At 40.0% G+C, this 14926-nt stretch overlaps 1 protein-coding gene across 5 annotated transcripts in view; it reads left to right on the top strand.

The window, feature by feature from the left end:
- Positions 1-14926, top strand: part of PTPRM (protein tyrosine phosphatase receptor type M) — an 810930-nt gene that overhangs the window by 620759 nt on the left and 175245 nt on the right. For 4 of the 5 annotated variants that reach the window (XM_073679055.1, XM_073679056.1, XM_073679057.1 and 1 more), the window contains one exon: positions 3367-3441. In XM_073679055.1, the coding sequence (XP_073535156.1) occupies positions 3367-3441 (75 nt within the window). Of the gene's footprint in view, positions 1-3366; positions 3442-7540; positions 7568-14926 lie in introns of all 5 variants that reach the window. The other variant, XM_073679060.1, reaches the window with a different exon arrangement.

Genomic DNA, 14926 nt, shown 5'->3' with positions numbered 1-14926 from the left:
TATTGCTGGGAGCTCGATGTCCTTCCCTTACTATACGGGGTGCATTATTCTCATTTTGACCATTTACAACTATCTTGGAAATTGTGCTTTTACAATAAGCAATGTGACATTTTTGCCTGTGTCGGCCTGTCAGTCTCTAAAATAAACTTGTCATCTAACCATAATGCAGCCCTGTAACACTACAGTATAGCAGCACTGATCCTTGTGTCACATATGGGAGGCGTGAAAATAAAATATTCATTCCTCAGTAAATAAAATGTCTTCCCCTGCTCACTTCTACATGTATACCTTTTTTTAAGCATTCTTAATAACCAGGTTGAAGGGAACCTGTCAGTAGACTTTTCTGTAGACACCATATAATAACTCTAGAGCCCTAGGTAGACGGATATAAATGTTGAATGATTTTAGCCTTCCCTGTGTCAGAGTGAGGTATCATTAATCTGCTACACCACACTGCACTTTGCACAGTTATGATTAGTGGGCTTATTCAGGAGTTATCGGGGTCACTTACATCTCTTTTGGGCCATCATCCAGCTGCGATTGTCGAATTTCTCCAAAATAAAACACTCGGGCAAACGTTATAAAAGCAGAGGAGTGGAGTAACCAGTGCATCTTATGAATATACCGGGAAAGACTAAAGGGAGTCTATTACCCCCCAAAATGCTAATTAAAGCACTTATACAGATTTTAAAGGAAACCTGTCATGTCCTGTGTAGTATCTAAACTGCCCCCATTGCGTTGTTAGTGATGCAGTGTGCATCACTAACACGTTTTTTTAATAAAAATCGGCTCTAATATCATGTATATAAACCACTTTATACATTTATATCATACCTGCTCGTTTAGTCATAGGGATGTGATTGCTCGCATTTAGTCATGGTTGGCGCCGCCCACGCATTTGAATTCTCAGTGCTCTCGGCTTGAGCTGACGGCGCTTGCGCAGTATTTGTCAGCCGCGCTTTTATCTCTGGGACCCGCGCATGCGCTGTGATGAGCGGCTCCCCGCACGTGCGCAGTGAAGCTGTGTAGTTCTCAGCTTCACTGTGTGTGTCCGGAGCCGTTTGTCACAGCACATGCGCGGGAAACCTAATCCCTGAATGTCCCAAGAGCTAGGCCCTAGATAGGGAGGGGATGGGGTGAACACTAGTCAGGCCCCACTCTAACTAAAGACAACAAGATAAACAAACAAAGGAGATACACTTAGCTTGAGAAGACACCAGAGAGATAGCGCTAACTGTTCTCCAAGGGGGATCCAAGAAGAAACTAGCCGACTACTAGTACTCCAGGCATGGACAAAGGAGCATTGAACTATCACCGGCGACTCTCTGGAGATACTGAGAGTTTTTAACTACCAAGCAAGGGTGTGTCAATTAGCACCAGGAGGTGGAAGTCACTGCTGGGTCCTAAAGGGAGCAGGGATTTCACTACACTACAGAGATGAGAGGATCAAGAAGGCGTCTGCAATGCCAATCGCAGTGACCTTCTACAGCCGGATCCAGAATGTCTGTCTGTCATACTTGATACACCCGTGATACTTCCTCTGAATGTAATTGTTTTCAGAAATACTGCACTTGCATCAATACCGTATATCCCTACAGTGGGGAAAATAAGTATTTGATACACTGCCGATTTTGCAAGTTTTCCCACCTACAAAGAATGGAGAGCTCTGTAATTTGTAATCTAAAAAGAAAAACAGAAAATCACATTGCATGATTTTACATAATTAAATTGCATTTTATTACATGAAATAAGTATTTGATGCAATAGAAAAACAAAACTTAATATTTGGTACAGAAACCTTTGTTTGCAATTACAGAGGTCAGACGTTTCCTGTAGTTCTTGACCAAGTTTACACACACTGCAGCAGGGATTTTGGCCCACTGTTCCATACAGATGTTCTCTAGATCTTTCAGGTTTCGAGCCTGTCGCTGGGCAACATTGAGTTTCAGCTCCCTCCAAAGATTTTCCATTGGGTTCAGGTCTGGAGATTGGCTAGGTGACTCCAGGACCTTGAAATGCTTCTTACGGATCCACTCCTTAGTTGCTCTGGCTGTGTGTTTTGGGTCATTGTGATGATGGAAGACCCAGCCATGATCCATCTTCAATGCTCTTACTGAGCGAATGAGGTTGTTGGCAAAAATCTCGCTATGCTTGACCCCATCCATCCTCCCTGCTATACGGTGCAGTCGTCCTGCCCCCTTTGCAGAAAAGCACCCCCAAAGTATGATGTTTCCCCCACCATGCTTCATGGCTGGGACGGTGTTCTTGGGGTTGTACTCATCCTTCTTCTTCCTCCAAACACGGAGTGGAGTTGATACCAAAAAGTTCTATTTTGGTCTCATCTGACCACATGACCTTCTCCCATACTTCCTATGGATCATCCAGATGGTCATTTGAAAACTTCAAACGGGCCTGGACATGTGCTGGCATGAGCAGGGGGATCTTGTGTGCCCTGAGGGATTTTAATCCATGACGGCGTAGTGTGTTACTAACGGTAATGTTTGAGACTATGGTCCCAGCTCTCTTCAGGTCATTGACCAGGTCCTCCCATGTTGTTCTGGGCTGATTCCTGACCTTTTGCAGAATCATCCTTACCCCTCAAGGTGAGATCTTGTATGGAGCCCCAGACCAAGGAAGATTGACAGTTATCTTGTGTTTCTTCCATTTTCTAATAATTGCGCCAACAGTTGTTGCCTTCTCACCAAGCTGCTTGCCTATTGTCCTATAGCCCATCCCAGCCTTGTGCAGGTCTACAATTTTGTCCCTGGTATCCTTAGACAGCTCTTTGGTCTTGGCCATGGTGGAGAGGTTGGAGTGTAATTGATTGAGTGCGTAGACAAGTGTCTTTTATACAGGTAACGAGTTCAAACTGGTGCAATTCATACAGGTAATGAGCGTAGAGTAGGATGGCTTCTTAAAGAAAAACTAACAGGTCTATGAGAGCCAAAATTCATGCTGGTTGGTAGGTGATTAAATACTTATTTCATGCAATAAAATGCAAATTAATTATGTAAAAATCATACAATGTTATTTTCTGGTTTTCATTTTAAGATTCTGTCTCTCCCAGGTGAAGTGTACCTACGATAAAAATTACAGACCTCTCCATTCTTTGTAGGTGAGAAAACTTGCAAAATCGGCAGCGTATCAAATACTTCTTTTCCCCACTGTATATAGAAGGTGCTGTTTTCTCTAAATATTTACACTTTTACTGTTATAAGATGACTGGACTATGACTTTTATAGATGCGCTATGTGTGTAGCAGGTGCATAATTATCCCATTTGACAGTATTTTATGGTTTGATGGTGATGACAGAGGACTTTTACTGCCGCTCATTGTGTATAATTTATATGTGTCTTTATCTACAGCTGTGTCCTCGCCTTCATCATTCACTATGAAAACAAACACACTAAGTACAACAGTGCCTAATTCTTACTACCCAGGTAAGCTACAAAGTAGTACTGGCCATACTGCATTGTGTGCTTCTTCTCAAAAACAGTGAGCCTTGACCTCTGCCATGTGGGACCTGTCAGGCACTGTGTCGATGTGACCTCTGCCATGTGGGATCTGTCAGGCACTGTGTCCATGTGACCTCTGCCATGTGGGACCTGTCAGGCACTGTGTCGATGTGACCTCTGCCTTGTGGGACCTGTCAGGCACTGTGTCCATGTGACCTCTGCCATGTTGGACCTGTCGAAGCACTGTGTCCACCTGTATTTACTATTTCCATCTAGTTTTCTAGTGCAGATTTAGTATAGCCATTAATTAGATGACAATAACCCTCAGGGAGAAGGTTAACTCCGTCCTTCCTATCAGCAGTTCAGAAGAATTGGGCAGTTTAATATAAAGTATATAATAATTGTGATAGTAGATTTTAATATTCTATTGCTTAACATTCACACTTTTTAGCTTTCTGAGTGAGTTATATAGAAGAAATAATTTGATTACATTCATGCTCTCACTTCTCCTATTTCTGATGTAGATGAGACCAAACAGCGTACTTCCAGTGGTCTAACCATTTAGTTACCTATGTAACAATGATAAAATTATTGCACATTACATGAAATTGGGTTTCATACAAAACTAACTCATGCCTTATGAATGAGATTTGCCACTAACGTCTGCTTGACTGCTGGGAACCACAGTGATTGCCTACAGGGGAGTGAGCACAGTCACTTTTACCTATTTCTGAAATAGTGCCTCTCTCGATGATCCTCTGTGTAGGAAACTATAGAGTTCTCCCTTTTAAGTAGGGACAAAGTCTCGTAAAGTTCTATTTTGGAAAAAAATAAAAAAAATAACATCCACTTTACTTTTCAAAGCTCCTCAGACCATTTTTTTTTTTGCATAGTGAGGAAACTTGAGTAATCAGACATTAATGGCATTTCTTGGTAATATCTCAGCAATGCATAACATGGGAAAAGCCTTTAACTACTGTAACATTACACCATTTTTAATATTATCTTGGGTTTATGGCTGCGAAAGAAGCAAATTTGCAAGTGTAATATTGTTTTTATATTGTGAAATTGAAGCCTATAAGTGTCTTAAATAGCCAAGTGAACTAGTACCCAAATCTTGTGGTTTATCTGTTATTGTCATATTTCTTTATTTTCTATGTATTTTGATAATGTAACTTTCAGTTGTATTTATATTTGCCTGCTTTGCCTGTTATTTTGATAGGCAGCTCACTGAAAAAGACATAAAATTTAAAAAACATCACTGAAAAAAGGCAGCGTATTTACCAACATCAGGTCATATTACTAATGACTGCAGGACGCAGCAGCCCCCATGATAAAGACGGGGGCAGCACAGGTGCAAAATACTGATTAAATAACCATTCACACACCTGCCATTCATTGAGGGCTGGTTGCTGAGTATTTTACATGCGCACAGATGAGGTTTATATAGGGCATGTATACATGTGATGCACAGTGTCTAGCTTACAGCCGATGGATGACACCCATACTATTACATCAGGCGGGATGCCCAGCATTACCCCAATGCCCCCAATCAATATTAAAAGGCCTGGCTGCATCCTGCAAAAGATGTGCAACAATAAAACCATGAAAAATATATAAAAAATGTATGAGGTATTGGTCGTTATTTTGGCCAAAATACAACCTCATAACCCACTTCAAAAATAATCATTGACCTGCGAGTCCCTACAATAAAATTAAAAACTACTCACCGAAAAGGACATAAAATAAAAAAGGGAGCCGTATTTACCAACACCAGGTCATAATACTGATGTACTGCAGGATGCAGCAAACCCCCGTGATAAAGGCGGAGATAACACAGGTGCAAAATACTGATAAAACAACCACTCACAAACTTACCAGTTCATGGAGGTGGCTGTCTAGCATATAAATGCACACAAATGAGGCTTACATAGGGCGCCAGTCACACAAGTACATGTGGTGCACAGTGTCTGACTTACAGCCTATTGGTGACGCCTTTATTATTCGATCAGGCGGCTATGTACATGCACCTCACAAAAACAGACACTCTTCAGCAATCCACAACGTGGGAAAAGCCTTTAAAGAGGTGGTCCGAAGTCAAAGTAAATGTCATTCTAAATCCCTGTCTGTTTAGTGCCATAATCAAAGCTATTTTGTAATATACATGCATTACAAATTACTTACCGCTCCATCACTACACTGTCTAACTACTATTCTATTTTTTTACCTACTTCCTGTGTGATAACGCTTCGTTTGAGAATCCCAGTGCATGCTGGGATATTCAAAAAAAGCGTCATCAAGGGGAAGAGGCTGTGGTCTCTGCCGCAAACCCTGCCCCCTATCTGAAACGAAGCATCAGTAACTCTTGTTTCAGGGGCTGCGCTAGTCCCTGCGTGCGGTGATCTGTGTGGGGTGCACAATGACAGCGTGCGCTCTGTTGTTGGCTTAGATCAGTAGTAACCAGCCATCAAGTAACACAGCGGTGTTGCAATACCCGACGTGCAGAGACCACAGTGCCTCCCTTGCAAGTGACGTCACTACTCTCTGCACGCCGGGCATTGTAACATCGCTCTTTTGCCGGCTGGTTACTACTGATCTAAGTTGACAACAAAGCGCATGTTGTCATTGTTCACAGTGCACAGCGTGGAGGGACTAGCCCAGCCCCTGAACAAGTGTCACTGATGATGCTTCATTTCAAGTAGGGGGAAGGGGCTACTACAGTGACCGCAGTCTCTGCTCCCTGATTTGCAAAAAAATAGGAAAAATTGTTTCAGCTCCCGATAAAAACTTGATTTTATTTCCACAAAACATGTCAAAACCTACCTGTCTACCCCCCTTCATATTTTGGATATGTATTTTTAATCGTTGAAATAAAATCAAGTATTTATCTGGAGCTGGAACAACTTTTCCTATTTTTTTTTGTTTCATGACGGGGTCCGCACTCCATTTTCTTAATTTCCTGCAAGCACAAGTGAGCTGGCACTATTCCTCTAGAACTGTCTGCCCCCTGATGACCCTTTGAGTATCCCAGCATGCACTTGGGTTCTCAAATGAAGCGCCATCATCATACAGGAAGTAGGAAAAAAATAGAATACCAGTTAGATAGTGTAGTTAGGGAAGGATAGGGACTTTTTAATGGAAATACTGTATATTAGAAAATAGCTTTGATTATGGTACTAAATAGATATGGATTTAGAATGAAATTTACTCTGACCTCAGACCACCCCTTTAACTACTGTAACACTGAACCATTTTTAATAGTTTATGGCACAGACCGAAGCAAATGTGCAAGTGTAACATTGTTTTTACATTGTGAAATCGAAGCCTATAATAAGTGTCTTCAATAAGCAAGTAAACCAATTCCAAAATCTTGTGCTTTATCTGTTGTAGTCATATTTCTTTATTTTCTATGCTTTTTTTATGTCACATTTATTTGTATTTACACTCACATTTGCTTATTTTGCCTCTTACTGTGGTGCCGTATGAAAGAACTGGATCCCTTTCTACTAATAATTTCTTCTGTAATAATGTAGGTTGTTTTAATATTTAATAAGTGCATCCTATAAAAGCTCCCATATAACCCTGTTTATTTTCGCAGGTATTGATTTCCTCTTCAGGGCTCTCTTACAGTACATGACGTGCAGTAGATTTTATGGCAGCATTTTGTTTTAATAAGCGGGATCATTGTAGGAGCAGTCATTTCTGGGAATAGCATCACTTGACCTTGTCACACCTGGAATTTTTAGTGAGTAAAGTTCCCTGAAGCACTTAAGTAGAGGTCCGCAATGTCAGTGATGCTTCCGGAGGAAACTGCTCCTAAAATGTCATAACTTATTTGGTGTATACACCCGTCATGGAGGAGGCTGCCGTAATGTCTGCCATATTCTCTATGTCTATTTAACCTAATGTGAAACCTGCAGCTGAAAATGAATTTGCTCCATTGCAATACAGCCGTCTGTGTTATCGTGAATCTATTGGGAGTACCAGCCTTTGTGTCAATTATTTTCTATTTTTCTTCTTCTCTCTCCTTGTGTTCTCTTTTTTCCCCCTCATTCTTCTTGGCCCCGCTTGTGGTACATGGCAGACCCATTTGTGCCAACTGCAATTTTAGGTGAGATCATTTCCCTTCATAAAAGTTATCTGTACAAATGACTAGGATAGACAGTGGTAGCGGAAGAGACTTTCCCATGCGTCCTGTGTTTGGCTCTTCACAAAGCAGTGACTGTAGTGATTCTTACACATGCAAAATGCTGAAAATGTTATGAAGAAAAGTATTTTTTTGCTTATTAAATGGTGCTACTAAAATTGTTTTCTATATGTGGGGGTCACACAAACCTCCTGCCCACACGGCTTGTTCTTATACTGCAACATTTTTGTGGGACACTATTTTTTCCACTGTGACTGCTTGTCGGAGATGATTACCTTCTTAAAATTCAACATGTAACAGAGGAGGTCAGCATGGCGCTGTTTCGGCCATACTGGACTACAACGCCCATCAACCTGTCGAGGTTGATGGGAACTGTAGTCCAGTACTTTCTGGGACGTGAAATGCCGGCTCCCCCTGATTTGGAATATTTGTCTGGAAATGCCATGCCTCTGTCGTTTCTTCCTTGAACCTGGATAGCACAGTGTCAGTATTTAGTTGGTTTATTTTGTATATCCACAGCTTCCGGTCATAAATTGAAGCCTATATGCTTTTCTCTTCATTGACAACACTTCTCTTTGTTTATATGTAATGATTTTATACATGAGATCAAAGCTTAAAATAAACTATTCAATCAACAGATGGCAATATCGAGAAAGCTTTCATTTGTAAAGTATCAGTGCAGATTTCATCAGACGGCAGATCAATATGAATTTTCCTTATTTAAACATGTCAAGACTCAGAGAGTCGTCTCACCTTCCATGGTTCTTATTATTTCATTGGGCTTGGACCTGAGGTCAGATATTCATTCCACAGCCTTATTCTGCAGACACACATTCATTTACCTGATTGATTTGCTGTCCTGCCTTTCCTGCCATAAGGCAATTTGGAAATTGTAGACATTTGGAAATATCAAATAATCAAAAAGTCTAAAGGAATCAGTCCAAGGGGAAAAATAACTTAAGATTTACAGTGTGTTTTCTGCTATGAAGTGACCTCTTTCTGGGATCTTGGCCTTTTACAATTATGACCTGTGATAATGAGTAGGCGTAATACCCCTGCTGTTGGGCCCAATTTGTAATTAATATTTTAGGATAGTTACTGTGATGTACTTTAATATAAAGTATATATAAGGTATAGTAAAACTCATAAATTGGGGGTTTTACTTAAGTATTCAAGTAAAATTTGTATATAATATCCACAACTAACACAGTAAAAATTATAACTATATATACAAGGAATTAATGTTCATTAAAGTCCAGAAACTTCTCTCTAGAAGAAAGATTGTAAGTCTCATTCATGTCACTAAAGGCAAGCCCCATGTCAACCCCATAGACAAGGGCTATGAAAGAGATACCATTGATGCCCACTCCAGTACCCATGTCAGTGAAGCCAGTGCCAAAGATTACAGATAGTAGTATTTGAAATCATTTAATCATCATGACTGACTGTGAAAAAGAATTCTTAATACTGGAAGACATGATGATGGCTTCATCACGGACCTCTATACCATAAAAAATAAGACAAAGCAATTGACTATAATATGTTAAAGGGTTTCTTGGGACCTACAAAATTGGCCTATACCTGGCTTTGTGCATTTAGTGCTAGCTGATCCTAATTTTTCAACTAAAGGCAGTTTTGTCCCACCCAAGTGTTGTTCACTGACGGGCGTGTGGAACCATGTTGCCTCTTCATCAGTAATTTAGTGGAGGTGTTAAGCATCAACCCCTACCAACCTCATTATGGATGGTCTGTTATAAGTAGAGGTCATGATGTACAATACAAAGTTATATTGCGGTACCGTGTTAGCCAGAAAAATCGATGTAAATACTTTTATGCCCAAAAATGACAAAAATATTCACGGAGTGATACCTTTATTGGCTAACCAGAAAGTAGAGGTCATCAATTTTGTAATCAAGTAGAGCCCTTTTAAGAAGTTCCAAGTTGTTTTTGGGCCTTGGTGGATAGAACCTGTGGAGGACCACTTGTTGGGAATCCCAGGCTTTTTTCCTTAAGCAATATAATACTTTATCAATGAGGTAACAAAGCAATATACAGGCATTGAGAAAAACAATGTTCAAAATAAAGCATCACAAAAACATGATGAGAGGAAGTGGCCCCTTCTCTTTGTTACATGGGTTTTTTATAACCATTTCCAGACTTCTCTTATCTCAAGATGCTTCTGGTGAGTCAAAAACAAATCATATATTCTTATGAGCGTTCCTAGGAATAATTGTTTCACGAGAATTGAGCAGTCCATACTGACTACTGAAGGAGCACAACACTCATCTGTCTGGTTTATGCAAAAGATCATTGCTCTCGCCAGCACATAGTGCTGTGTAAACAGGATCTGCGCTGTCGAGATCACTGGCAGCCTATACACACAGAAAGATGCATTACAGATTGTTCAGTGCGCATCTGAAGCACGGATTACGGTCACTCATTTCATATTATGCATCATTCAGTGGAAGTACACCCTTGTCGATACTAAAGATAAAATCACTTCATCAGACAGAATACAAGGTTCTTAAAGGAGTTAATAAAAGAAATGTCATTGCAAATAAATTCCTAAATACCTTGAGTTAGAAATTTATGTTTGTCTAAAGAGCTAAACCCTATAGTACATTTTATTTCTTGCACTGGCATAAACCTATCCTATAGTGTCACTAGGACACTCGCCCATACAGTAGAAGGCTCCAATGCAGTTACCTGGAGATATCCTGTACCATGCATCAGTCTATCTCCAAGTCACCGCAGGTATTCAGCATTTGGAGAAACAAGGTGGACACAGTGTGAGCAGCCACCTAGCCTCAGTACCCTGGTATCTTTGGTATTAGATCACAGCACATCTTCTTACACATGAAGAGAGGCAGAGCCTCCTACTGCACATGCTCACAGGTATCTCTCCTATTTAAGAAGTTGTCTCATCTTATTAAATTGATAAAATTGAAAAGTGTAACAAGATGGTAGCAGTTTTAATGTAATGTACTGATTAGTGCAATTTGCTAATAAAAGGTATTTAGGAATTTATTTATTACCGTTATGTATTTTTTTTCTATTCCAAGAAAACCCCATTAATGTAATTAAGTTCATACAAAGTTAGCGGAGCTGACCAAAGACATTATAGTGGAGTACAGTAACACCTGATTCTTCTCTATCAGGCCAGCTTCACACCTCCGTGAAACAAAGACCAGTCTCTCATCGAGAGACCTGGCCCAACAACCGGATCTCCTGTTCTGATCTAACTGCTTCTTAGACATATCTGAAGCAGTGAGCTCAGATCAGGAGACCTGGTGGTCGGGCTGGGTCTTCCGTTGTGAGAATGGTCCATGTTTTATGGATGTGTGAAACCGACCTTACTGCATTTCTAGAAAATAAGAGGGTGGGGAACTCACCCATAGAAAAAGCCTATTGAGGAAACAAACATCAGGCCCTACTGTTACTGCGCACGTATAGCACTACTGTCAGCGATGGTGGTATAGATCTATAATCCTATTATTATTATTAGCTATTTTTTCACATACATTAAATTGCCAGCATTTATTGTTGAATTGTGCAAAGGAATGCAGTATAACCCACACACCGCAAGATAGGTCATCAGCACATATTTTTATATTTCTATCATTCCTGAGCTGTATGTTGATGACGTAGAATTCACTAGAGAACTAACTTATCGCTCACCGTTTTCTTATAGCGTTAAGGATCTTTTACATTTGCACATTTTTTTTGCCCAAAACAGTTTACCGTGTTGCGACTTCAATCGCGCAGTTTGGTTTCCATCAGCATGTGATGACTGAGCGCTAATGCTCTGGGATGTTCGCTTTGTTTCATCAGTGTCGGCAGCACATCTCTGGGGCAATTTCCTCATTTGTTGTTTGATTGGCGGACATATTTACACGGAGGTCTTGAATATGCCTTTAGAAATGCCCGACCATCGGTTAAAGGGCTTTTACTCATTCATTTTATTTCAAGGCCATAACACTTGTCCTTGATATTTTACACATTCTCTCCATCCGTAGCACAAATCATACAAAAATGACAAAGAGTAGAACACTATCACCAGAACCCACACAGGACTGATCCGTACTTTTTGTCACATTTGTCTTTGGTTAGCAGTTTTATCTAGCAGATATATGTCCCTTGAGGGAAGAAATACAGAGTTTGGGTGAATAAATCTGTGTGATTTAATTGCAGGATTATACTAAGCCTATTAAATAAAATCTTAGATTTTATTTTGTCATTCCCTTATCTCTGTCCAACACTTATGACATTGAAAGTATGATTATGACGGGTATTAAATTCATGGAAGGGGTGAACAATGGATGTTTGCTGTGCATGGCACACGGTTTTGTGTTTTATTGTCCGCACGCCGGTGTGCCAATGTTCTGTTGTTTTACCCTGTAAGTAATCAATCAAATTTCAGGAGGGAGCCGTCTGCACCAAACTAATGCTAGATTCTAAAAGCAATCATTTTTTATCTAGTTTTATTATTTTTCAGTTGGATACTTTAGAGCCAGGTTTGACATATCATTGGATTACATAAATTCATTACATTTACTCTACTCATTTAATCTAGGAGTTCTAAAAATATCTTTCTCCGAAAGTTTTTGCATTGAATTATCTGTGCACAAACTAAAAAAACAAAGAAGGGGATATCATCCCTGTACAGAACCATAATAACGGCTTATGATTGCTGCTGCTCCATTTAGTCTGTGGGGCTGACAGAGACAAGTACTTCCATCTACACTGCTCAGTAGTTTCTGCAATTTCATAGACATTAATTGAATATGCAGGACATATATTCAACATCACTGTTCCATCTAAGCCATACATGTCAAACTATTTGGCCCATAACACCAGAACCGACACCCCTATGTGGGGCCATTATTCTGAATGGAGGACTATGTGGTGCCCATAATACTGTATGGAGGACTATGTGGTGCCCATAATACTGTATGGAAGACTATGGGTGGCCATTATTCTGTATGGAGGACTTTATGAGACCCATTATTCTGTATGAAGGCCTACGTGGGGCTCATTATTCTATATGGAGGACTATGTGGTGCCCATAATACTGTATGGAGAGCTATGTGGGGTCGTTATTCTGTATGGAGGACTATGTGGCGCCATTATTCTGTATGGAGGACTATGTAGGGCCCATTATTCTGTATGGAGGACTATGTGGGGCCCATTATTCTATATGGAGGACTATGTGGGGGCCATTATTTTGTATGGAGTACTATGTGGTGCCCATAATACTGTATGGAGGACTATGTGGGGCCATTATTCTGTATGGAGGACTATGTGGGGCCATTATTCTGTATGGAGGACTATGTGCGGTCCATTATTTTGTATGGAGGACTATGTGGGGTCCATTATTCTGTATGTAGGGCTATGTGGAGCCTATTATTCTGTATGGAGGACTATGTGGGGCCCATTATACTGTATGGAGGACTGTGTGGGACCATTATTCTGTATGAATGACTATGTGGGGCCCATTATACTGTATGAAGGACTATGTGGGGCCCATTATTCTGTATGGAGGACTATATGGGGTTTGTTATTCTGTATGGAGGACTGCGTGGGGCCCATTATACTGTATACTGGTTGGCCAGCGACTTTGCCCAAGTTTTTCATTTTGGCATTCTGTGGGTTTGAGTTTGACATCCCTGATCTAAGACATGTTCTTTTGAAAGTAAATGCTTAAAACAATATAATAATCAGAACGAATGAGCCCAACAACAGGTCTACCGATCTGCAGGGTTTGCAATTCTAACTCTATCATTTCCAGAGAGCCCACCTTGGACTATATTCCCACATAACATCTCCAGTGCAGACCTCCGGCAGCAGAGATATCTACAGTCGCATTTACCATTGCAAAGGATGAGGGGGAGCGCTGCACATTTCACCCTTTACATCTATAGCCACAGCATAAATTAACATGCTGTGGATCTCCAGCAGCTCCTGTCAATTTATGCTGCAAATGTATTTTGCAGTCTGTGCATGAGATTCCTTAAAATATCATGCCCTGTTCTGGCTCTGTAAAATGCAGTGGATTTTAGCAGAAAAGATGCTATTTTTGCACTATGGGAATTTAGCTTTAAAGGGAACCATGCTCAATTTGTAACCCTTCATCTATTAATTCAAGGAAGTCCTAGCAGTGGAGTCCCTAAGGATCAGACACTCAACACCCCTGAGAAAAATGAGTCTTGGGAAGACCCTTTAAAGTGGTATTTCCATCTCAGAAAGTGATGACATGTCACTAGATACTTTGTTTTGTAGGGGTGTAACCTCAGGGACCCCATCAACCCTGTTCCCTCTAAGCTGAGCAATCTGGAAAGGAAAAAGTTATTTCAATGTACTAATGAGCCCAATAAGCCCATTTACACAGTGTGCGGTGTGGGGCATTTTTAAGTGAAAGTGAACATCTTAGAGGGAACAGTGCCCACCAATTTTGATATTAGAGGTGCAGCAGCAATAATTTAGCACTGAGGCTACTTTATGGTTTATCCCTATGGTGCAGCGCAGAAAACCAGAGTTGGCCCCACGTAGAAAACCACAGTTGGCCCCATTCTCAGACCCTTGAAAGACCGTGAAGGACCAATGCACTGAATAGGCAATTCGACTCTTTCATCTTCAGGATTAGTAGGGGCCCTGGAGGTCAGATCTCTACTGATTATAAAGCAATGACATATCCAATTACATCACTTTAGGAGATGAGAATACCCCTTTAAATACTTTGTAAACATATAGACAATAGCTCATATTCCAAAAAAATAAATGCATAATAATTATTATATTACACCGAAGAAGTTCTAATTTTAATCTACCAAGCAAATTTTTGTTTTCATTTTAGTTTAGCATGAAGAATTATTGGTAAACACCAAATATCCTTGTTTTTTCATACTTGCTTACACAAATGTAAAACGTTCGTCACTGTAGGTTTTTATAATGTTTCTCCATAGCAGAAAATATAGGTCCAAATTGCAAAACAAAAAGTAAGATCTGATGACAAACTCCATCTAAACCCCATCTAAGAAGCAATTTATAAAACAGTGGTAACAATTGTTTTATAAAATTAACAAAAATGCATCTGTAAATATTTTGGATTTTATTTAATAATGTTTTCAATGAAGAAAAAAGCACTGTAGTTATTCTACCTTGATTTCCCTTTCTAGTGTATAATACTATTTATTGTGAAAGCTTAAAAACTATTTGTGCTGCTTTGAGACCTTTATTAAAGATGTTGCATGATATGTAGTTCTAAATACGTTAAATGATTTTTATGCATTATAAAATTGTATATATACATATATTTTTAATATT

Source organism: Phyllobates terribilis, unplaced genomic scaffold (assembly GCF_046119375.1).
Source record: "Phyllobates terribilis strain yellow unplaced genomic scaffold, ASM4611937v1 Scaffold_4__5_contigs__length_816908805, whole genome shotgun sequence".
NCBI lineage: Eukaryota > Metazoa > Chordata > Amphibia > Anura > Dendrobatidae > Phyllobates > Phyllobates terribilis.
This window is presented reverse-complemented; position numbering and strand designations above follow the sequence as displayed.